Source organism: Olea europaea, unplaced genomic scaffold (assembly GCF_002742605.1).
Source record: "Olea europaea var. sylvestris unplaced genomic scaffold, O_europaea_v1 scaffold1471, whole genome shotgun sequence".
Lineage (NCBI taxonomy): Eukaryota > Viridiplantae > Streptophyta > Magnoliopsida > Lamiales > Oleaceae > Olea > Olea europaea.
Window position 1 is genome coordinate 125,800 of NW_019232267.1, and position 26,063 is coordinate 151,862.

At 33.8% G+C, this 26,063-nt stretch overlaps 1 protein-coding gene across 1 annotated transcript; it reads left to right on the forward strand.

The window, feature by feature from the left end:
- The first annotated feature begins 18,980 nt into the window (after positions 1-18,980).
- Positions 18,981-26,063, forward strand: LOC111376209 (sulfite exporter TauE/SafE family protein 3-like). Its single transcript, XM_022999157.1, has 12 exons — positions 18,981-19,596; positions 20,216-20,375; positions 21,244-21,444; positions 21,525-21,589; positions 22,796-22,823; positions 22,956-23,047; positions 23,119-23,205; positions 23,315-23,365; positions 23,910-24,131; positions 24,933-25,026; positions 25,145-25,285; positions 25,634-26,063. Exons 1-12 carry the CDS (start codon positions 19,387-19,389, stop codon positions 25,717-25,719), a joined length of 1,437 nt encoding a protein of 478 aa, XP_022854925.1. The 5' UTR covers positions 18,981-19,386; the 3' UTR covers positions 25,720-26,063.

Below are 26,063 nucleotides of genomic sequence, written 5' to 3' on the forward strand. Positions count from 1 at the left end.
ACGCTTGGTGGGGTTGAGATGATGGTAGGGAGAGGATCAAGTTAATGTGGCCAGCAAGTCTTCGTCGTCACTGTTTCGTGATAGCCAACTCACATTCATTAGCAATAAAGCCTTCAACTAGGATGGCCTAAGGTGCGGCGCCGATTGGTTAGCTGGCGATGGAGTGAGAAGATGGGTGTAGTCTCTAGGTGATATTGGATATTGTGGGGAAGATGGGAAATGTGTGGTTTTCGGTTTTATCTCACATTTTGTTTTTGTTTTGTTTTTTTTAAATGCCACTTCACCATTTTCAAGTTTGCTGCAAAAGCACTGTGAACAACATTTCGTACACCCAACATTATTGTTTACTAGTCAAGTGAGTTAGAGAGAGATGCTCTCAACCTAGTGAGAGAAATTCCCACTTTGGTGCACACTTGCCTTGTTTCTTTCTTGCGATTGTTTGTGTTTTTGTTGATTTTCATTTATCATTAGTGAAGATTGATTTAACACATTGGTTCCTGATCATGATTTAGAAATTTTTTGGTGGATTCTGAAGTTTTTATTCACCATTTTCGAGTTCTACTGTGCTACAGTTGGACAATCCAGGTATCCCTGTGTTTTGGTCCAGAATTTCTCTCTGTTTGGTGCTTCCTCTGTGCTTCGGGTTGGAGATTCTGCTTTCTGCTGGGTGTTGGTTCAGTTTGGAATTTCTTGGTTGATTATCCAAGTTTTTGTTGAGCATTGGTATTGCAAAATTGGAGTGGATTTCTGGTCGATTTTTGGACAGCCTTCTTGTTCTAGGTTCTGGCCGGTTTGATGTTCTTGGGTTGCCGGGTGTTGTAGTTCTTTGCTGGGATTTCAGTGTGTTTTCTGCTTCTTCTCGGTGGTCTTGTGTTCTGCCGGGTTTCGTTGGTGTTCTTCTTGGCTCCCCATCTTCATGTTTCTTGGAGTGTATGTATTTTGAATATCACATGTGTTTGTAATTTGAATTGGTCTGACTTTCCCCATGCTTTTCTGCCTTGGTCAGTGGTTTCCCTGCAAATTCAGCTTCTAGCTGCAGTCCTAGGTTCTTTTGGCCGGCTATGTTCTTGTAGTTGGTGGCTGACCCGATTTTGGTCTCTATTTAGATCGGGTCTTGTGGGTTGCTGGGCTGTCTTCATCCTCTTTGCTGGGCTATTTTTCTCCAGTTTTGTTGGGCTAGGTTTGGTTTTTCTTTGGGCCTCTTTGCTGGTTTTTCTTTGGGCCTTTGTTTTGTTGGCTTTTCTTGTTGGACGGCTTTTCTAGGCCTTTTCAATTGGGCTGTTCCGCTGGACTTTTTGGTCCATTTTTCTCGGTTTGTTGGGCTCATTTCTTTTGGCTGAATTATGGCAAAGAAAAAGGCCCGTGCTTCTTCACTTGTTGGCCTAGGGCCCCTTAAAATTGGGTCGGGTTCTCTCCCCTCTGCTGACCCGATTTGTGCTTCTTCCTCTCTGCCTTATTCTGCTGGAATTTGTAAGTTTAGTGAAACTTCTCTTGTGGAGATTAAGGGTGCTCCCCCTTCAAAGGTGTTAACGGGGAAGGATAAGGGGGATAATGTGACATCGCCTAGTGTTTCTTTAACACTTGGGGAGGAGGATTCCGGGTCCGAGGAATCTGATTTTGACTCGAATAAAAATTTTGTCACTGAGGCTAATGATGGAATAATTGTTGGAAATGTTGGAAATCATTCCGGTAACGATGGGGAAATTGAGAAAAAAAAAACCCCATGGGTAAATCTTTTTAAAGATAACCGAAAATTAGATGAAAACATCATGCTTAAACCTGTCCTTAATCAATTGGATGAGGTTGTTTTGGAGGAATGTGATGAGGATAATATTGAAAATTCTTGGGGATTTGGTTTGGTTGGATACTTCGCCGAGAGGTTCCCGGGTAAGGTGGCTTTACTCAAACTTTGTGATTCTTGGGAAGTTAACTACAAATACTACGTTCATGCTAGTGGATGGTTAGTGTTCAAGTTTGAAACCGATAGCGAAAGACTTAATGTGTTGCATGGAGGGCCATACTTGGTCTATGGTAGACCACTCATGATTAAAAGCATGCCACGTTATTTTGACTTCAACGATAAGGATATTAGTACCATGCCGGTATGGATTAACATGCCGGGTCTACCTTTGGAGTTTTGGAATTCGAATGCCTTAGGAAAAATTGTTTCTAAAGTGGGGAAACCTATTTCCATGGACAAGGTTACGACTACAAGGGGTCGGCTCTCTTTTGCTAGAGCACTTGTGAAAGTAGATGCATCCATTGAGCTTATTCGGGAGGTCAAGATTAGACTTCCAAATGGTGTTATGAGGGAGCAAGAAATTGTTTATTACCATGAACCAAAGTTTTGTGGTTCATGTAAAGTGTTCGGTCACTCCACTTCTGGGTGCAATAACAATAAAACTGAAGGGGTGAAAGGGAAAGGGAAAGGGAAAGGGAAAGGGAAAATTGCTGTTTCAAACCAAAGGAAAAACGTGCAGACTGGTAAATCAGCACCAAATGGCCAGAAAAGTCATGATATGGGTGCGGGTATGCACAAACAAACTGAGGAAAATGTCTCTACAGCTTTACTTGGAAAAAATGGGCAGAATTCTGAGGAAATCTGGGCAGAATCCGGTCCAAAAGGAGCGGAATTCTGGAGATGTTAGTGTGGACTGTGTGGTCGACCAGATGGGGGATGAACCGGGACAGATTGAGGCCCCATTTGAGAAGATGGTTGCCAAGAAAAACGGCCTGCTGAAGGAAAAAAATCTGACCATGTTGGGGCATCAAAGAATGGGGCAGATTTATCCTTAAACCTTCCTCTGGCAGATTCAAGTAAAGTATTTAATGAAAAGCTCAAGGGCAAGATTGATGAGCAAAGTAAATCGGTTTCCAAAGTTGCTAAGAAGAGGGGTTCCTCCCTTGCTTCTTCATCATGAAGATAGCATCTTGGAACATTAGGGGTATGAATCCACCCCTCAAACAAAATGGGATTCGAGAGTTCCTAAAGCTCCATAGCATTGATATCATGGCTATCTTGGAAATGAATGTGGGAGACCGTAAGTTGGTTAGAATTTTGAGGAACAAGTTCAATGGCTTTATGCATGTAAACAACTTTGGTACTCATAGAGGTGGGCGTATATTGATTTTGTGGAATCCATCCAAAGTCATTTTGGATGTGATGGAGGTTCATCCACAAATCATACATTGCAAAGCTACATGCAAGGTAACTTCTCTTGATTTTCTTGTTAGTTTTGTATATGGGTTTCACACTGTGGTAAACCGAAGGTCTCTTTGGAATACCGTTATGGAGCTTAATGAAAATGTTTCTTTACCTTGGTTGATTGTGGGAGATTTCAATAATGTGCTCAAGTTTGATGAGAGATGCAATGGGTCGGATGTGACCCCGTACGAAATCAAAGATCTCGCATCTTGTTGCGTCAATGTGGGTCTCTCGGATGTCCGGTCTATTGGTTGTTTTTACACATGGACGGATGGCACGAGGTGGAGTAAAATTGACAGGGCTATGGTGAATGATGTGTGGATACAAAAGGGATTTGTTGTGGAAGCAAATTTCCTCCCCTCCGGATGTCTCTCCGATCATTCCCCTTGCATTGTATCCTTTCTTGATTGTGGGGGAAGAGGAAAAAGTCCCTTTAAGTTCTTTAACATGTGGACCAAGTATGTGGATTTCAATGACTTGGTTATGGGTTGCTGGAATTCTCACTTCCGAGAGAATAAACAATTCATTCTTTGCAAGAAGTTGAGCAAATTGAAGGGGGCTTTGAAAATTCTTAATTCCAAGCATTTTGGGCATATTTCTAGTAGAGCATCCGAGGCAAAATGTGAGTTAGTTGCTGCCCAATTACAACTCCAAAATCAGCCTACTAATGCTGTTTTTCAGAATTTGGTAGCTAATATGAGGAAGAGAACCGTTGCATTATGTGAAGCCGAACGTAGTTTTTACTACCAAAAGGCTAAATGTATTTTCCTCAAGGATAGTGACAAATGTACTAAATTCTTTCACTCCATTGTCAAAAGAAACTCGAAGAGAAATTTCATTGCTTCAATTCTTAAGGGCGACGGGAGTTATTCCACATCACAAGAGGAAGTGGCCACCGACTTTGTGCAATTTTACACCGACTTGCTGGGGAAAAAAGAGGCCGTTCGGCCTATTGAATTCAACATCCTTTCAAATGGTCCTTTGGTATCTTCGGAACAAGGGAATGATTTGATTCGGGACATCTCCTTGGATGAAATAAAGGAGGCTCTTTTTGGGATTGGAGATGATAAATCTCCCGGACCGGATGGGTACACTTCATGTTTCTTCAAGAATGCTTGGGGTGTATTGAACGGGATTTTGTGGATGCTATTTTGGAATTCTTCTCATTGGGATCTATTCTCAAGCAAATAAACCATGCAGTTATTGCTTTGGTGCCAAAATCTACTCACGCACTTTGTGTGGGGGACTATAGACCGATTTCTTGTTGTAATGTCACATATAAGGTGATTGCAAAAATCCTTGCATCGAGGTTGAGGCCTATTTTGGAAGATATTGTAGACCAAGCTCAAGCCGCCTTTATTGAAGGAAGAAGTATGACGGAGAATATACATCTTGCTCAAGAACTCATGAGGCAATATAATAGGAAGAGAGTTGCCCCGAGGTGTATTCTTAAAATTAACTTGAGGAAAGCCTATGACTCCATTAGTTGGGATTTTCTTCATGGTGTCCTTGAAGGATTGAAGTTTCCACCAGCATTTATTACATGGATTATGGAATGTGTTACCACTCCGACATACTCCGTTGCCTTGAATGGGACTATGTATGGCGTCTTCAAAGGTGGAAAGGGTCTTAGGCAAGGTGATCCACTCTCTCCATTCCTATTCGTACTTTGGCTTGAATATTTTTCTCGAATGATGAAGGATGCTACTTTGGATAGTGATTTCAATTACCACCCCAAGTGTGGAGCCATTAAGTTGACACACTTGGTTTTTACCGATGACTTGATGCTTTTTGCTAGGGGTGATATTATTTCGGTTCAAATTATCATGAATTGCCTTCAAAGGTTTGGTCTCTCTTCAGGTTTGAGTATTAATTTTCTGAAATCCAGCATCTACACGGCTGGTATTTATGGGTACGAGCTACAAAGAATCATGGAAATCTCAGATTTTTCGAAGGGGTCTATGCCTTTTCGTTATTGGGGTATCCCTCTCGCCGCGGAGAAGCTTAAAGTGAGCTCTTACGCTCCTTTCTTGGATAAAATTGCGAGTTATATTGGTGGTTGGAATTGCTCCTCCCTTTCTTATGCCGGCAATGTTGAACTTATTAGGGCGGTGCTTCAAGGAGTGGAATGCTTTTGGCTCTCTATTTTTCCCATACCGGCTACAATTATTTCTAGAATTGTTAGCTTTTGTTGGACCGTTCTTTGGGGAACTAAAAAGCCACTTGTTGCATGGAAGGATATTTGCCTACCGAAGGAAGAAGGGGGTCTTGGATTGAAAGATCTAAAGGGTTGGAACTTAGCACTTTTAGCTAAATCCCTATGGAACATTCATACAAATAAGGAGACCCTTTGGATTAGGTGGATTCACCATGTTTACCTTAAGGGGAATAGCATTTGGGAGGTCCAGAAGAGGAAAGACCACTCGCCTTTGTTCAAAAAACTGCTGGAAATTCGGGACTTTCTGCTTCATAAAGGTGGAACCGGGCAGATTTGTTGTTCTGGGCAGATGAATTGTTATGGGGAACTAAATCTGGATAATTCCTCAACTCCAAGATATGTTTTTGGCCCTAATTCCATGGGAGTCCAGCCTCAAGTTAGTGGCCGAAATGGACAGATTTATAGCAGACTTTTAGGCAGGCAGACAGCTTTGTTCGGTAGGCAGTTTTTTGGTTTTTCAAACGAAAATCTGGGCAGATTGGCTGGAGATAAATTCAATACGAAAATTGCCTATAATTTCTTTAGGCCTAAAGGAACTTTCAAGCCTTGGGGAGCCAAAATTTGGAAATCGTGCATCACTCCGAAACATGCTTTTATGCTTTGGTTAGGGGCCCAATCAAAGCTCCTAACCAAAGACAAATTGCTCTACTTGGACATCGATCGCAAGTGTATCTTTTGTGGAGGTTTTGAAGAGACTTGTGAGCATCTTTTCTTCAAGTGCTCTTTCACATCTTCATTATGGGGAAGTATTAGGAGATGGCTTAGCATCACAAGATCAATGACGACACTTGCTTTGGCTCTTAAATGGTTGAAAAAGGAGGCTCGGGGGACTTCGTGGCTTAGCAAGGCGAAGAGAGTTGCTCTTGCTACCACAGTGTACTATATTTGGCTGACGAGAAATAGGAAATTATTTGAAGACCTCTCATATGACTTGGATTCCATTGTGAGAAGGATCAAGACACACGTATACAAAGTCATGTTTACTTTGTATCCAAATGTCTTGATTCTCTATGAATCCTTGGCCATGGAGCTTTGATTTCTTTTGTAGTAGCTTTTTACTGTCTTTGCCCGAGTATGCCCGGAGTAGTTGTTTATGTTTATGGACATTGATTCGCCCGAGTATGCCCGGTGTACTTGTTTTTTATTATGGACATTGTCTCGCCCAGGTATGCCCAGTGTATTTGTACATGGTACATTTTTTATATATATATTTACATTTACCGATCAAAAAAAAAAACATTATTGTTTACTTTTTGAATAACTATGCATTGGCAAATCTATTTAGGGTCCTGGTGGATCAAGTGAACAAATTCAAGATTTTTTTTTTTTTAAGCAAAAAATTAGAATTGGATAGTAATAGTAGTTGGGTCTTTTTATTAGAATATATTTACAGATGACCAAACAATTGAGAGAGTGAGAATTAAAATTATTTTGTCATTTGTGATATTTAATTTGAAAATTGTTGTTCAATGGTAGATTACTTAGGGCTTATTCGATAGTAATTTTGAAAATTAATTTTTTGTTCGTTGAAGAGAAATGTGGATCTCACCTGTAAGAGAAGAAGCCAAAAATGAGAAATTGAATAGTGAAATAACGGTCAAAAATTGAATTTTTTTTTTATTTTTTGGTGAAAAATCAATACCAAATATGCACGTAACGTTCTTTGGGGTTGTTATTTATCCTATGCATTTCCCTTTCTATTTTATGTCACACCCGAAACTCAGCATGTAGTAATGTTTTGTTTCATTTTATTCTTATTTTTTGAAAACATGCTTCGTGTAGTTGTAACTTATTTTGTTAATTGACAAATAAAATAAGACTACATTTAGTCTTAAAATTGTAATTAATCAAAAAATATATATATTCACAATGGAAGATGAAGATGTAAAGACGAGTCGGGCAATCAAGATTCCACGTAGCCTGAAACCTTTCACGAACCTGTGATGATTAATTAGTTATTCGAATTCAATATACTACATTAAAGAATATGAATATGGGACAAGACCGCTGGATATATTTCAAAATAATTTGACTTTGAGAATATTCAAAGTTTGGAGATTCAACGATTCATTGTTTTTCAACTGTCGATTATCTTTGAGCCCTATTTTTTGAGAAAAAAGAACAATGTAATAGTGATTTTTTGAAAAATACATAATTGAAAAGTAAGAAATTTTTTGAATTTATGTAAAAAATTATTTTATTGGAATAAGGTGTAGTTAAAAAAAAATTTGAATTTTTATAAAATGTGACTCAAAAGAGGAATACAATAACACAACTATTGAAAAAATCTCAATAGTTGCTTTTAAAGCAAATTAAGATAATGAATTATAGACGTATTTAAGAAATGCTAGTAGCAATTTTCACAAATTTTAAATATCTTCATAAGCTATATTAAGACGACAAAAATTCTTATTGTATAAAGGATAATGTCACGTGTACACCTCAAGGTGTACACACGAGCTTACATCCCTCATATTAAAGATGACAATTCGGCTCGCCGGCTAGAGCCATCCGTAGCTCGGCTCGGGAAAAGCCCGAGCCAACCCTGCTTGAGATTCGGTAGAACCGGGCCGAGCCTCATTTTAGGAGGATGGGCCGAGTCGAGCCGACCCGCAAGTTTGAAAAGAGAGAAAAAAAAAAAAAAAAAATTAGGCAGCAAAATGCTGCCTTAGCCTCTTAAGGCAGTCAGCTGTGCTGTCTTTTAAGGCAGCCATTAATAATTATATTAAATAAAAAAAAAAGGTCAAAAAAGCAAGCCTGCCTGACTCGGCCTGAGCCTAGCAAGATTTTTTTGACCGAGCTTTTGCTCGGCCAAACTCAGGCTCAGAGAAAAGCTCGCTCACTTTACCCGAGCCAAGCCAGAACCTCAAATTTTGGCTCACAAGTCGACTCAACTCGTTAACATCCCTACCTCGTATGGAAGGAAGCCCATGCATAACTCTTTGCATGTGGACGTCCCTTCATATGGGGAGTGTACATCTGCATGTACACGTAGCATTACTCCTGTTTTAAATTATTATAAGAGGAAATAAAGTTTGAATAATCTTATTTGTACATACAGAGTTACAACTTACATATAGATAATATATCAAAATTAAACTGAGGGAGTTTTTTTAATATCGTTGAGAAAATTTTGATCCAATCATATTTTACCATATTATGTGTATATAAAAATCATTTTATACATATTGTACAATCGATAAAATTTTATAAGCAGATATCGTGGTCTAATCCACGGACGAATTTCAGTTTCCAATTGCTTCAAATATTCATAATTCAAGTCCTTCAAAACTATTTTAATAGACGTGAAATCATTATTCATTAAAATATTTACAATAAAGAAATTTCTTTGGTTATAACTTTTTAGAAAAATCTCTTCCACTAAATTAAAGAGGTGTCAGAGTCTTTATTTTTGTGGGGCAACTGCTGTCGAAGCTACCTAAGTGCATGAAAAGAATGTGTAATATAGAGGGAGAATTACTGCTGCGATCCCAATTTTTTCATTTTCTTGCAAACTTTACTCAAACTTTTCATTTATATCACCTACAGTTCCAAACATTCATTTCATTGTAATAGCAGGACAGATAGATAAATTCCATCATTTTGAACATTAGTTGACCAAAAAATTGACATTGACTACAATTTTGATTAGTTTAAAAAGAATAAAATGATAACTTTATATTTTTCATATAAAACAATTAAATCAAAAAACCAAAAAATAAAAGAGAGAAGAATTTTTTTATCTTTCTTCCCATCCCCATCCCCATTCACCCACGTACCCCACTCCAACCCCAATCAAACCAAAAACTAACAAATCAATCATCACTGATCCAACTTTGGGGATTTCAAGAAGGATATTGGAGGGAATCATTTAAGAGTTATGCTGCAATGACAAAAGAATTTGACAAAATTGAATGACAAAGTTGGATCTACACCAATCATTTCAAAAATAGATTTTTAAATCATTTGAAATCAGTGGCCTGGATTCTGTCAATACACTTTGTAAAGCCACTTTTGTAACCCAATTTTGTTGAAATAGAATTATTGATCATTTAAACCAGCCTAGGCCCCTGTTTGATCATCCTTATTTTGAAAAATGATATTTTGAATAGTGATTTTTTGATAATGTATCGTTAAAAAGTAAGGAAAATTTTGAAATATAAGAATGAATTTTATTTTATTTTATTTTTTATTTTTTATTTTTTATGTAACTGTGCAATTGAAAATAAGTATAGAAATGAAAAAAATTTGTTTTAAAGGATGTCAAAGAGGGATTAGATCTGGTGGTTAATGACCATAGCTGATAAAGAAGGCATAGGAATAAGAGTTTTGCTATGTGCTCCCGTCTTGTAAAGAGACTGTCATCCGGGGTGTTAAACCCTAGATGTACAAACAGCAAAATTCATGAGATTAAATCGGCGTCCTGATTTACTTAAATAGATGAGTTTGCTTAAATAATTGAATTTATGGCGTCCGGATTTGATGCCATGTAGCTGGTGTTTGCCTCTGATTTCTTTTATTTGGTTCAGTAATAATGGTGGAGTGATGAGCACCAAAAATGGTTTATTTAGTAATGGAGAGCAAATATGGATGAAATTGTGGGATCATATTTCAGAGTTTTTCTTCCAGATTCACCATCATTGTTGATCTTTTGGGATATTCTGGTGGATGTGTTCCCAAGTGGATTCGTGGAGGTAGTGGTGGCGGCCACAGCGGCCCAACGGTGGATGGGTGAGTGTTTTGTTTGTTTGGGGTTGTTTTAGGCTATCTTCAACCATGCACCAAAATTTAAGGTAAGTTTTGCACATTTTGCATCAAACTAAAAATTATCTTCAATCCATTACATCAAAAGTTACATCAAATTAACAGTATTTAATTATTTTTTTCATTAATTATCATCCTTTAAGAATTTATTTATATAAAAAATTATTTAATTTATAGCTACATAAATTACTAAATACATAATTACATTTCGTTAATAGAATATTGAATTCATTAATAAATATAAAAATATATAATGCAATTAATAAAAATACTACAATTAAGAAAATATTATATCATATTATTAAAAAATAATGCAATAATTTTCAAATTATAGTATAATAATAATAACAACAATAACATTATTATTAATACAAAAAATAATTGAAAATTTAAATTTGTTGTATAACAATAAAATGATGCTGATACCCCTAACAAGAATTTGGTGCAAAATGAAAAGAATGGCAAAAATGGCATTAACCAATTTGGGAAAAATTGGGAAAATGGTGCTACGTTGATGAACCTTTTCTTTTCTTTCTTTCATGAACCTTTTCTTTTCTTTCTTTCGTTTTTCAATTTTTTATTTAATTATTTTATGCGAAAAATGTAAATTACCATTTTGTTGTCCTTGTAAAATTAATCAAAATTGTGGTCAAGGTCAATTTTTGATCAACTAACTATATAATGGATGAATCAATTCATTTGTCCTTTTGCTACAACGAAATGAAAATTTTGCGATGTGATCAAACAAATGAAAGGTTTGGATAGAAGTCTGTGACAAAACGAAAAGTTAGAATAGTGACTGTAATTCTTCCTAATATAAATTATATACAAAATATAAAAAGGTTTTGGGCTGATGAGACAAAAATTGAATCTTGTGACATCAAGGTTCGTTTGACAAAATTTTTAAAGTTTAAAATTGTTTTGGGATTAAGAAGCTCGACATATTTGAATAATTTTCTAAAAATTTTTTACATGGTTAACTGATCTAAGATAGCTTTCTCGAAAATCATTTTACAAGAAGTAGAAGTTTTGTCAATTGACCCTAAATTTTGAAAGAACTTTTAGTTGCTACTTAAAGAAATTTATACTTTTGTTTTTGTTTTTTTTTTCCCTTAATCATCTATTAGTAAAGTAATTTTATTTATCTCTTTATTTTTACAATGGTGTCCTAATAGTATTGGTCCATTAAAAACTATAACAACAGGTCCCATTTATAAAGAGAACGCGATCGAATTAAGCACCTATTTGGAGGTCTTTTTTTTTTTTTTTTTTTTTTTTTTTTTTTTTTTTTTTTAGGGAAAATTTTTTGAATTTTTTTTTTTTTTTTTTTTAAGGAAGAAGTTTTGAATAGTATTTTAGGATAATTTGTAGTCAAAATGTAGGGAAAATTTTTTGGATTTATATACAAAACGTTTTATTGTGAGAATGTGGTTGGAATTGACCACGTAGAAAAATAGTTTGCAAAGAACGAGAATCAAACAATGAGCTAAAAAAAATAAAGAAATTAAATATAAAAAATTTTCAATAAAGTTTTTGAACGCCGTCGTTTGAAATGCTTAGCTCTCGTCTAGCCATCGTTTATAAAATGATTATACTTAATAAATTTACTTTTTATTCACATATTTTATAAGATGAGGATAGTCCAAATATATATCCTTGCAAGTAATTTTGTCCAAATTTCTTGAGTTACAATTTGGATGATTTTATTTCCGGTCATTTTCTTCTTACACGTGGTCTTCATGTGCTCAATCGGAGCTAGAGTTATTGGGCTCCTAATAAAATTTTGTGGAAATTACATAATTCCAGGTGTTTAAAGATTAGAATTCAAAAATAAGGGACCAAATTTCATTATTCAAAAATCAGGTATGAATATAATAAATATTATCCCTAATTCAATTCCAACCCTAATTTTATTCTCTCTCTCTAAACACATCTCTCTCTCTCTACCCTTCCCTCTGCCATCGCCGATGAGAGTGCCCACCGTCGGAGACACCTAAGAATCGAGTAGCAGCATAGTTGCTGCAGTGCGCCACCTTCGCAGCCGGCGACGTAAGTGAAATCTGAGAGTCTCTCGCCTGATTTGTGAGCGATCTGAGCGCCGCTTCCCTGATCCTGATTTGCTGCAGCTGTCGGAATTTGAGCGCCACTTACCTCGCTTTGGCGAGCGTCGGTGCCGCTACGAGTTAGTCACAGCTTCGGTGCCGCTACGAGCGATCTGAGCATCGGTGCCTGATTTGCTGCAGCTATCGAAATCTATAGTATGTGTGCTGATTTGTGTGGTGGTGCTGGAGATCGATAATGTGAGATGGGTGGTGCGGTTGGATGCGGTGGTGTTGGCGAAGTTCCGGGTGTGTGTGCTGTGGGTGCCGTGGTGTTGGAAGAGAATCTGTGACTAAAAAAAGTAATATGTGACTATTAAATTTGAAAATATGTGACCTGTGACTATAATTTTTTTGGATTTGTGACCTATAAATTTTTGATATGTAACATCGACATAATTTGTGACTTATCAAAATTGTGATTTGTGACCTCGAAAAAATTTGTGATCAATTAATTTGATGATATGTGACTGATAAATAAAATCTGTGACCTATAATTATGAATATGTGACCATGAATAGTATAACAGTGACTTTATTATCATTATTTAATAAATATTTTTAATTAATTAGCTAAAATCTGATTTTTACACTAAAGAAACTTGTAACTTGAATTTTGAATTGGGCATAGTTAACACCTGATTTATGAACTCTTCCCATAAAAATTTTATTTTATTTCCAAACGCTCAAACTTTCAATTTTAAGTACAAATAGATCCATTTGAACGAAACCTGATTTTAAATTTTGGATAATTTCAATTTAAAAGGTCTTTTGTGCGCCTAAAGTGATAGTTTGAATATATATAAAAAAAAATTGATTGAAAATATAGGTGCTCTGAATAACAATGTACTGAGATTCTAATCGTGAATTTTTTATAAAATAATTCATACGAGATTAGTTACTTTCCTTTTTCCAACTCTCATGTCATTGTTTAGAATCGATCCAAGAAATTATAATGAATATAAAAGAATTTTATTGAAAAATAATATATATCGTATACGGAACAATAAGATGATAGACCAAAATCTCATTTCACAAATTCGTATTCGTGGAAAATACAACTTAACGGGGTTTGTTTTGATGGAAAATGAATAATAGGGACTAAAAATAAATGAGTAAAACCAGCAACTCCATTTGGTTTCTTTTGTTTATGTTCATAAAAGGAAATAAATCATAGTTAATAGCATAATAAATAAAAATTAACTTTTTCTTCTCTTAGTATTACAAGTAAATTACGAAACTCTAAAATTACTGAGTAGTCAACCGTATTTTTTTTTTTTTTTTATAATTAATATCATCTCAATAATATATTTGGTATTTTCATTTTTTATTTTAAATAATGAACAATTTTGATTCAAATTGTTAAGTAGAAATATAAATAAAAATGAAATTCCCACTTGTTCGATGTCATTTTGGTTATATTATAGTATTTAATTTCTTAATCTTAACATGGGGTAAATATTACGGGGTGCAAAATACATTAAGAATAACGAAACGAAAATTTTAATTTATATATCACTTATTTACATGTCTAATACAATTTCTATTTTAAAAATAAAAATCAATTTTTATAAATAAATAAATAATAATGTATTTTAATTTTTAAAAGAGCGAGAAAGAATCTTTTTACTTTACGAACAGTTTATGTAATTTACTCTAATGTCTTAAGCCCCCGTTTAGGCCCCATTTTGTGGAAATGAAAATGAGTGAAATAATATATTATTTTTTTAAAAAAATGAGTGGTTGAAAAAAAATAAAAAAATTTCAATTTATGTGTAATATTATTTAATTGAAGATTGTGGCATTGTGTAATTTAAAATAAAAGAGAGAGAATTAAAATGTAATAGAATGAAAATTAATGGGGAAATAATTTTAACTAATTTATCAGCCAATCATCCATCACGATTAATTAATTCAAACAAGATTATCAGAATACATGGATCTTGTCTCACTCAATTTTTTTTTTTCTCATTCTCCAGTTTATTTATTTAAATTACACTGTCGAACATTAAGATATATGAAAAAAATAATCAACTGATTAATAATAGGGTTAAATCCATCAATAGCCATCCAACTTTATACTTAGTGTAACCATAATCATTAAAATTGATATTGTTTCGCTATAGTCACTCAATTTTATACTTAATATCAGAATGACCACTCAATTTGAATTTTTTTTCACCATAACCACCAATTTCATATAATGTTATATCATGATCACTCAATTTCATATAACGTTTCATCATGACTATCCAAATTTTTTTTTGCCAATTTTACTAATTTTAAAAGGAGTAAAACGGTAACTTTGTATTAAAATAAACTAAAAAAACTATATCAATAATAAAATAAAAAATTGTTACTTTAAAATAAAAGATATAAAAAGTTATTAAAAAAAATTACTTAAAAAAACCAAAAAAAAAAACTTATCTAAAAAAGTTACTTAGAAAAATAAAATAAAATAAAAATTATTTAAAAATATTCCTTAAAAAATAAAAAAATTAAAACTTTTTTTTAAAAAACTTTTTTTAAAAAATATTTTTGAAAAAGTTATTCAAAAAAAGTTCCCTAAAAAATACAAAATTATTTAAAAAACATTTCTAATATTAAAAAAACCTTTTACTTTTGTTTTTTTTAATTTAATTTTATATGTATAATCTAAAGTTATCATTTTTAAAATTAGTAAAAAGTGTGAAAAAAGTTGGCCGATCATGGTCAAACGTTATATGAAATCAGGTGACTAAGGTGAAATAAAATCAAATTGAGTAATCATAGTGATACTAAATATAAAGTTGAGTGATCATGATAAAATAAAATTAAATTAAGTGATTATAATGACGTTAAATATAAAGTTTGATGAACATTAATAAATTCAACCCATTAAGCGGTTAACATTAACTCATCATTGAGGAATCAATTCAGTGGGTAGGCGCCTGAAAAATGTGCCAGAGCCCACGTGTTCAATGCGGCACTTCGCTTTGCTTCCGTACTTTATGAAAATTAAAATTAATTTTTAATAAAAATTAATTAAATATGTAATTGAAAAGTTGCAGATCTAATAAAATATATTGTTAAAATTAATAATTGACTTTAATTTAAATTAATTGTGAATCCCAAACAAGGACTTAATTACCAAAATAGCAAAAATTACAAGAGTCTCCAATTTATCAAAAATGGTAACGAGGTGGGACGAAGTTGGGTGCGTTGGTACCGACCTATTAGGAATTTTCATGCCTCGGGGCCATCCCTATCCCCGATTGATGCGGATGGGAACCCATTTCAAGCTTAAGCCAATGGCAGGTGCAAGAAAGAGATAGAGAGGCGAGAAGATTAAAAGGAATGGTCGGTAAGGGATTCGGTGAAAAAATTCGGTACATATAACATGGTCCTTAGTTTAAAAGGTGTTCAAATGCTAGCTAAGTTGTTGTAGTATAGTGGTGGGATCAATTTCATTGATTAGGGTTAGGGAAGTTGTGTAGTGTCCTTTTTTAAGTTTTTATTCAGAGAAGACATTAGTTTAAAAGGAATTCAAATGCTAACAAAATTATTGCCGTACAACAATTAAGCTGAGAATACGTCCAATTCCAATTTAGGAGCGGGACCACGATAAAATAATCATTCCTACGACTTACGTACAATATTTGGATCTTTGCATTTCGGTCTTGTACCTTATGATTTGTAACACTTGGATCTCCAATAATTGAATTTTCGCTTGATCGAGATTGATTAACATTGAAAATAATTGCGAAAAAGATGTGTAATACGAAGATAGAGATGTCCAAAAAAATAAAAACATTTAAAAAGACAAGTATAATATTATTTTAAATAAAAATAAAAATTAGGCTTAAGTAAATTTATGTGCCTATATGCTCTACTCAAGTGCTACAAAATAACAAAATAGGACGACTTGCCAATAAATATTGGACCTTGCTATTTGTACAGGGAGGGTTTGACACCCTCCCTGACAGAACAGACTCATAGGGGGAGGGGGGAGCAATTTTTTATCATTTTTTTCACTCGGATCTCATGCGGGTCCCCACGCGAATGTGAGAATCTGTCAAGAAGACGATAAACTATTTTTCTGTACAAACGGTATTTTCCATAGATATTAGGTTAGATATAATTTATGGACCACAATTTTCTAATTGTAATAATAAATGCCAGCCTTGGCGTATTGCAGCTAAACTATATAACGATTGATAATTTTTGCTGTCCCCATTTTTTTAAAATATATTTTCAATTAAATATTTTATGAGGTTCACAATTTTTATCAAATTTTCGATCACCAATTCTATCAAATTTGTACCGTACAGCTTTTATGACCAACGATAATACTCAAATTATTTATACTCTATTAAGTCGATCAGATAAAATTAACAGATGGCAGCTTAACTTTTTCTTTTTTCTTTTTTTTTTTCTTTTTCCTTTTTGGGGGTAAGAAAATGTAAAAATATTTGATCTCATTAGGATTTGAACCTCATTATCATGCTTATTTATGAAATTGGGAATATTATCTAAACCTTTTTTCTTTTATGGTAATTACATTCCGAAGAGCAAAAACGAAACTGTAAATCCCTTGTTTTGTTTATTTGAATGCAAATGCATAGTTACATCAAAATTTACAAAAACCTAATACTGGTTTTTCACTATTGCTAATATTTGAGAGAGTATACAATGTACATAAAATTTTAGATTTTAGACATTCATTTTGAGGCTCTAATTTAGTAAATCTTTTAACAAAATATATTGCACTATTGCATCCGCACCTCTTTTTTTAAGAAAAAAGAGAATAAAACAGAAAAAAGAGATATCTGAAAAACAACCCAAATTTCGAAGAAGAAGAAGAAGAAGGTAGTAATTTACTAATTCTTAAAGATAAGTGAGAAAATTGAAATTACTTCAAAAGATTTTTCAATAAAAATAAAATAATGATGATTATAATTTAGCCAAGCCAAGATTTAAACAATTATTTTGTTAATTATTTACATACTCCAATCATTTGACTAACATATAGCTTGTCAAAATATTAAATATGTTTACCAATATTAGCTCACCAAATATCTAATTTGTTGAATATTAGCTCACTAGACATGAAAATTATCAAAATGTAAAGTCACATGCATCTAAAATTGGGCAGGAATGAGTTGCATTTCTATCTCCAAAAAATCAGCATTTTTGTCTTCAAATTGTTTCTATTTTAGCCACGGTATGACAAAGCCTTTTGAGATTATAAGATAGTGAATCTCATGAAATGTGGGATTAAAAAATTTTTGATTAACTCATAATTTTAAGAAATTTATAAACGGTATACGTAATTAAGACTTCAAAATTGGAATCAAACCCGTTTATTCAAAATCAAATTATTGATGAGTCCACTTAACATCAATGATCAACAATTTTAAAACATTTTTACAATAAAATATTTTTCAAGTAAATTTAAATTTTTTTCCTACTTTCTGATCATACGTTCTCCAAAAATTTATTATTCAAAAACTCACTCTTCCAAAAAAAAAGAAGGTTGTTAAACAGAGACTTAATTTAATGCATTTTCTTTTCTTTTCTTTTTTTATTCCAACCACACATTATTCAATAAAATAACATTCATATAAATTCAAAATTTTTCCTTACGCTTTAACGAAACATTATCAAAAAAATTAACATTTCAAAATACATTTTTTCCTAAACCTCGTTAAAATGAGTCCAAACAAGGGCTTAATGTCACAGTTTAACCATATTTACTTCCATCCCATTCACGACCACCTACTTTGCCATCTGCACCCAGCCACTGCAACAACTCAAGATTTTCACGTTAAACATATAGTTAATCAAATATTAACTCATCAAACCCATAACTAAAGCATGAAATGAGCGAGTTGATTGTCCCAATTGTCATTGAACTTATGTCTCTATATTCGATTACTCACTGAAGTTTAAAATGTTAAATTTTGGCAACTAAACTTATCAAAACGTTGGAATTTACTCATTACCTTAAAATCCGTTTCAATTCTTTGACGGAATTGGTGACGTTGCTAATAGAATATATACGTGGGGCCTAGTCACATCGTTAACAAACTGTTACGTTTTCGATTGCTCATCAAACTTTAAAAAATGCCTTTAATTGCTTACTAAACTTTGAAAAACGTTTTTGATTGTTCATTGGACTTTGAGGTGATCAAATTTTGGCCACTGAACTTTTTAAAAATGACATTGACCTATTGTTCGTTAAAAAATATGTAGTACAATCACTTTTAGCCACTAAACGAACAAAAGGTCGACATCAATTTCATAAATTTAATGGCCAAAATTCGACTACCTTAAAGTTCGGTGAGTAATGGAAGACGTTTTTCAAAGTTTCGTGAGTAATCGAAGGTTTTTCAAAGTTATTGAGCAAGTAAATACATTTTTTCAAAGTTTGATAAGTAATCGAAGACGTAATCATTTGTTAATGACTTGACGAGATGCCACGTGTATATTTCATTAGTCACGTTACTAATTCCATCAAAGAATAGAAATGAATGTTAAGATAGTGAGTAGCATCCAACTTTTTGATAAATTTAGTTGTCAAAATTTAACATTTTAAATTTTAGTGAGTAATCGAAGATTGAAAAATGAGTTCAGTGACCCCTGGGATAATTAACTCGAAGTGAGCCGAAGCAAGAACTCACATGTCCATGAATAAAAAAGGTTGGCCCCCAGGAATCCAAGCGTGATTCATCCAAGCATACCTCTGTCAGTTAGTTGTCATTACCCCTCTACGCTCTTGTCATTTATGCTTGCAGGTAACCTCCAATTTGCTTGTCTATTTTTATCCAATTAAGCCATCATTCACTTCGCTTTGAGTCATTCAATTAATTTTTTTATTTTAGTTTGCTTCAATTTTGTTTTCCCATTTTCGTCCTCATCCTCTCTGATCCACAGATTTCTTGCCTTTCATTTCTCCATTGACCCTCAAAGAAAACAATTCCCACCTATACATTTGTTTTCTTGTTGCAAAAATATCCAGAATTATACGCATAAAGAAAGAAACCCTTTTGAAACCAGAGCTCAAAACTGTCTTAAATAAGCTTTCTTGGGAACCAAAAAGTGGAAATCTTTGGATTTTGAATGGCGTGGAATCAAGAAAGGTGGAGGGCTTTTAGGCCATTGTTTACAATTATATGGAGCTTTTTGTTGGCTTCAATTTTTGTTTCTGCCGAAAGAAGCTTAAAGACAGAACCTTCATCCAATGATTCAACTTCAGATTCACAATTATTTAAAGCTTTAACGAATTTCTTATGGCAAGCAAATGAATCAGGCTACCAGCATGTTTGGCCGGTAAATCACAATCGTTGATTCAGTTTCTGTTGTTTGAATTTTGAGTTTTCAGCTTTGGTCCAATCTGACTCAATGTTCAATTTTTTTTATTTTTTACCTTTCGATTTTTACATGATGAAATGTGTTTTTGTGTAGCATTAAATGATATGGTTGGTGGCTGTTGGGTTGCTATGAAAGCACATTTAATGTTCAGCTTCACAATAGACAAATTTCAATTAATTCATCATGGATCACAGTAGATAAAACCAATTAACTTAAGATTTCATCAGTATTGATGAGTTTAATATTTATTCACAATAATTTTAAAAAAAAAAGTTGTATATGTTTCCAAACATTTATGCTAAGCATGTGTTTGTGTGATTGTACACTTTATACAGTATAATTTTTCATGGAGCATATGTATATGGCAATGAATTATGTAGATGTACAAATGGAAAGAATATATTTAAGAATCTTTTTTAAGTAATTCCATACCCTGTAGTATCAAGCCTCTACATCTGACTCCAAGAGTAGTATGGGACAAATTTTACTTGAGCTATATATATATATATATATATATATATATATATATGTGAGATGGAAGATTTTTATGTATGTTAATTTGGGATGTCATGTACAGGATCTGGAATTTGGATGGAAAATTATCGTTGGGAGCATTATTGGATTTTGTGGAGCAGCCTTTGGGAGTGTAGGTGGCGTTGGTGGCGGCGGCATATTCGTTCCTATGCTCACCTTGATTATTGGATTCGATCCAAAATCAGCAACTGCTATATCAAAATGTGAGAGATGAGCATATTGATATAACTTCTAACCTGGAACATATCGATATTCTTGGTCTCATATGTTGAGTGTAATTACTGAGTTCTTTGTTGATTGAACTGATTCACATTTGACAAGGCAATTACTGTGTTACCTTGTAGTTCTGTGCTCTGATGCTCGGACTCTTCGAAATAATCGGAGTACCCTTGTCGGATACGACACGTCACAACATGGTTATGAATATGAGATATGTGTCAGATCCTCCAAATTTTTATCAGACACTTTGTTGTTTTTGCTTCTCTTTCTTTCTTTTTTCCCTCTTTTCCTTTACTTTTCCTTTTCTTCTCTCCTATTTTTGCTTTCTATAAATCTAGTATCGTCGCCGATGGGGTGGAGATGGACAGCAGTGCTAGGTTTTCCCTTCTTTTTCTTCTTCTTTCTTTTTTCTTTCCATTTTCTTCTTTTTTCTTTCTTTTCCTCTCTGTAACGGTGATTTGGGGTTTCGTTTGTATAAAATGAAAATGGGTTCCATATCTATTAGTGTACTGGGTCCGAATTTTCCGGTTGGGGCCGAAGCATTGTCACTCGATGATAAGTGCAATATTCACTGTCTAATAGTTGTACGGACTTATATTTATTAGANTCCGGTTGGGGCCGAAGCATTGTCACTCGATGATAAGTGCAATATTCACTGTCTAATAGTTGTACGGACTTATATTTATTAGAAACAAAAGAAAAAAAGTTCTATTAGAGATAGTATATAGATGGCAAAATTACTTAATTATATAAATTTTTATACACTATTTACAAACTCTATAATTCTCTTTATTTACTTAAATTTCTTTGTGCTTAAAAGGAGTTACATAAATGCTGTTTCTAATTTGTCAGGTATGATTATGGGAGCTTCCGTATCAACTGTTTACTACAATCTTAAGCTCAGGCATCCCACACTTGACATGCCTATTATTGACTACGACTTGGCTGTACTCATCCAACCCATGCTTATGCTAGGCATTAGTATTGGAGTTGCTTTCAATGTGATATTTGCCGATTGGATGGTTACTGTTCTTTTAATCATTCTCTTCATAGGTAATGAGTGATCACATTGCAGTTTGTTTACTACAACTCCTGATTTTGTGCAATTTTTTTACTTTATATGCTGGTTACAGGCACATCAACCAAAGCCTTTATGAGAGGTGTCGAGACATGGAAGAAAGAAACTATCATGAAAAAGGTAGTCGTAAACTTCAATGGTCTAATGCATTTTGGTGGCATGTGGCTGATGAAAAATGTATACAAGAAAATTCCATCAGCGTGTCATAAATTTAAAGCATGTTTGTCTAATACTGAAAGGTTTACTTATAAGTCCCTTGCAAATAAATAATATTTTGATTGTTAGTTATATATTTTAAAGTAAAGTAAGAGTTACCTTCAAAATAGTTAACTTCTTTTAACTGAAAAAAGAAGCAACATATTCAAACATGTTTGGGAACAAAAAAGGTTACTTATAAGTAACTTTTACTTTTTTAAGGTTAGCCAAACATAGTCTCATTGTGGTATCATATGCTAGGACGATGTTTTATGTCATATTTCTAACATGAATCCATCGGGGAATTTATATATACTTAAAGAGTGAAAAGAATTGTTGGAAAAAAATGAATTGAAGGGATGACTTTGACATAAATTTTGAGTGGGACCCGATTGTTTATTTTAGAAGATCACAGCCAAAATAGTCTCTCCACAGGCGCGCTCAGGGAGGTTCAAATCACAGACCAAAATCGGCTTCGGACCTTGAATTTGTTTACAGGCGTGACTTTTATTATTTTTCCAAATAAAAACCTTCCAAATTTTCTTAAGTCCTGAAACTCATATGATTATGTCTGTAGAGATTAACAGTTGGGTTAATGGCATAACTCCTAGCTTGTTAATTCTTCTTTACATCCTATTTATTCAGTCATCTTCTTTTCTTGTAGGCACACAAAAATCTCTCTTATCTACATAAAATTTTGTCTTTTGTTTCGATACATAATTTTTACTTTATGTCAAAGTCCTGGTGACAGTGTTCATATACTAAGTTAGTTCGCTGGAATAGTATCTGCAGTGCTCAAACTCCACTGGTTTTTCTTTGTATTCTGGAAAACAGACGCTTAAACTAAACATCGAACACCTACGGTAAGGGGGTCGAATCTGTTTTAAGGAGACTGTGTTTACACGGGCCTCGGTTGAAAGTTCATTCGCTCTTTAATTATGTCCTGCAATTTTATTACTTATGTTCTTACTGTAATTAATAAAATTATTTTAATCTGCAATATTTTGGCTAACATGAATAACATGCAATATTATATATTTCTGGCATCCTTTTCCATAATCTTGAAACTGCTGGTCCTTTTTTTTTTTTTTTTTGGTTCATGCTTATCACCAATCATTTTTCTGTCTTTAGGAGGCTGCCAAGAGGTTGAAGGTAAAAAGTGAGTCGATTTACAGAATCTTCATTCTGCCCCAAAGGACTGGCTTTTTTTAAACAAAAAATAAAAATAAAAATCTCTTTTTGTCCTTTTTTTCTCTTTAAATTAAAGTATGCGCCCTTCCTTTTGCATTAGGCAATGATACAGAAGAAGAAGAATACAAGCTTCTTCCTGGCGGCCCCAGCAATGGTACGGAAAAGGTGGCCAAAGACTTGGCCGAACCCGAGGTATAATTTATATTGGATGCTAATGTCCAATTCTAAATTCTCTGAGATAATTCTAATTATCGCATTCACAGGTCTCTATTCTTGAGAATGTTTGTTGGAAGGAATTTGGGCTTCTTGTTTTCGTTTGGATTGCATTTCTTGTGCTGCAGATCACTAAGGTTTCTTTTCATTTGCTACTTTTCTTTTGATATTATGTTCTCTGAAAAAGCTTCTGTTGGAGTGTCTTGAACTTGTACTAACGAATTGATGGGCCTTGTTTTGAAACAGAACTATATGACTACTTGTACGACATTATACTGGGTGGTGAACTTGCTGCAGGTATGTATGCTTATTTTGTACGTATTTTCATCAAACTTGGGATAAAACTTATACCCGAGGCTTGGTGTTATGACTAATAGTATGGGCTGGCTAACGACAATAGTGATCTCTGATCTTTTAGTGAAATTTCATATTGGTCCTTAAATTTCATTATGTTCCAAGCTTGTCAATAAAATCATTCTTTATTTAAAGTAGCTCGCTGAAAACATTTGTTACTAGTTGATAATTCCGTCCATGTATATTAGTTTGACTAAGCCGACATGGCATTTTAGTTGATAGCTTAGTTCGAAAATAGCTAGACTTCCACATCACCTTCTCTGTTAGTGAGACTAAAGAACATGGACATACCAACCAAATTGTAACGAGGTTTAAGTTCCTTGAACAACTAGAGAAAAAATAAAGCCAACTTGAAATTTCGCTAAAAGATCAGTAACCAAGGGTGTATCCCCCGAAAAGCTGTAGTATTTTTGGACAAACATACTGACCTTGAAAGAGGTGAAAGATTTTAGCTTATCCTTGCCAATTCCCTTTCATGTTTCTACAGGTCCCCGTCTCTCTTGGAGTATCTGGTTATGAAGCAATTAGCCTTTACAAGGGATGGAGAAAAATTTCATCCAAGGGTGACTATGGAGCCAACTTGCAAGTGCATCAACTAATTACCTATTGCTTCTTCGGCGTAGTGGCTGGTTTGGTAGGTGGCCTTCTTGGACTAGGAGGTGGATTTATAATGGGTCCACTCTTTTTGGAGTTAGGAATCCCTCCTCAGGTGAGTTTTAGCCCTTCCTAGAATGCTACTAAGCTGACTTTTTCTTTGTATAAGTTGATACAAAAGGTTGTGATCTTATTACCTGTTCTTTGAGTAATCAATTAAGTGATTTACATGAGAAAGGCCTGTGAGCATTTTCTTTTTAGTGAGCTGTGAGCATTTTTGGCTAAGCTTAAAAAGAAAGTAAAAGTTACTTTTAATCAACTTTTGAAAGTTATTTGTTGTGAAAGTAACGCTTGCATTACTTTCCAAACTTATTTCCAACTTTAACAAATAAAAATTTATTTATTTTTAAGAAATTATTTACTTCTAAGTAAACTTTTTAAGCTTCCGCCAAAATGAAATGCTAAGGGTGAGATAGTTTACTTCGGACCTGATTTTATCTCTTTGCACTTTGCCTTAACATTCATTGAAATGAATTAGTTAGGTTAAATAAGCAAAAAAAGAAAAAAGAGAGGAATGATCGGTTGATCCTTATAGATAAATAAATAGCAAGCAGAGTAGACATGATCAACTTCTCGATCTAAATAAATAAGCAAAAAAAATTTACTTAACTGTCGTATTGAGTGACTGATTAACAATTTAGTCCCAGAACAATTTGCCATTTTTATTCATTTCCATTGAACAAAGCTAGAATTGAATCTTGACATACCATTCAATATTTACTCAATCATGGAAAGGATCTTCAAAAGTTTTGATTCTTTCTTTGCCTTTATTCGGTTTCTTACGAGAAGTGGAGAAAACAAGCCCTAATACACTTTACCTTTTACGTTTTTAAGAAACCTGGTGACTTCATTTCAGGTTTCAAGTGCCACGGCCACCTTTGCCATGATGTTCTCCTCATCAATGTCAGTCGTAGAATATTACCTCTTGAAACGGTTTCCAGTTCCTTATGGTAAGTGTACATCCAACTCAGACAATTTTGTCTCCATAATCTGTTGATCTTATATTGGTTTGACCAAAAGTAAGTAATTTTCTTTTTAATTGATTATTATTCGGCATTTGTATGACAGCGCTTTACTTGGTTGCTGTTGCAACTGTTGCTGCTTTTATTGGGCAACATGTTGTGAGAAAGGCTATACTTCTGATGGGAAGAGCATCCATAATCATCTTTATTTTGGCATCCACAATCTTTATCAGTGCAATTTCTCTAGGTGAGTGTTTCCATTATCCGTCGTCACATAATGTTGAACCATCTCACTTTCCCTCACGAGCAGATCAAATTTATTCATTTATTTTATTCAAGATCCTAACACATGAAGAATTTGTTTATTATATTGTTCAGTTCTATACAATATTGTGTGTCAAACACGTTCTTAAGGTTTTAGACGGTGGTTTAACTTGATGATTAATATTATCGATGCTTGGGGATTTTGCTTTTGTATTCAACAGGCCGTGATAAATTCCTTGCATGGCCAAACTTATACTTGTTTTGGTAACAAGCTTCTAGTCTATTACTTATTTTCGCTTTCTATTTCATTTGCCATTTTTCGCTTAATCAGGTGGAGTCGGGATTTCAAACATGATTGGAAAGATTGAGCGACATGAATACATGGGATTCGAGAACCTCTGCAAGTATGATCCCTAGGTACATTTCTCTTGCACAATCATGCTAAGAACTGACATCCAGGTTAACAAGATTCGGCATCAAGCTCGTTTTCCACACGTGATTTGCATGTGTTTGACTCGCTCTATTTATTTCCATTTACCTGTTCAAAGCTAGACGGACATTTTTCTCCATTTGATCGGTTGTAGAAATGCACTTTAAAACATCATTTTGTATGCCTAATTGATCAAAATGGAGCAGGAAGCTCTAAAAGACCTTCAAGGAATTAAGTGAAAGTAATCATTTTTTTCCTTTCTGTTTCTTTCAAGACATTCTCGATGACAAACATGTTGAGTGTTAATCAATAATTATATCCATTCGCGTGC

Excerpts from the sequence above, each read along its gene's own strand:
- LOC111376209 (XM_022999157.1), top strand. The coding sequence starts at position 19,387 with ATGGCGTGGAATCAAGAAAGGTGGAGGGCTTTTAGGCCATTGTTTACA. Across the intron at positions 21,445-21,524 it reads TTTAATCATTCTCTTCATAG|GCACATCAACCAAAGCCTTT; the intron begins GTAATGAGTGAT and ends TGCTGGTTACAG. Across the intron at positions 22,824-22,955 it reads CAAGAGGTTGAAGGTAAAAA|GCAATGATACAGAAGAAGAA; the intron begins GTGAGTCGATTT and ends CTTTTGCATTAG.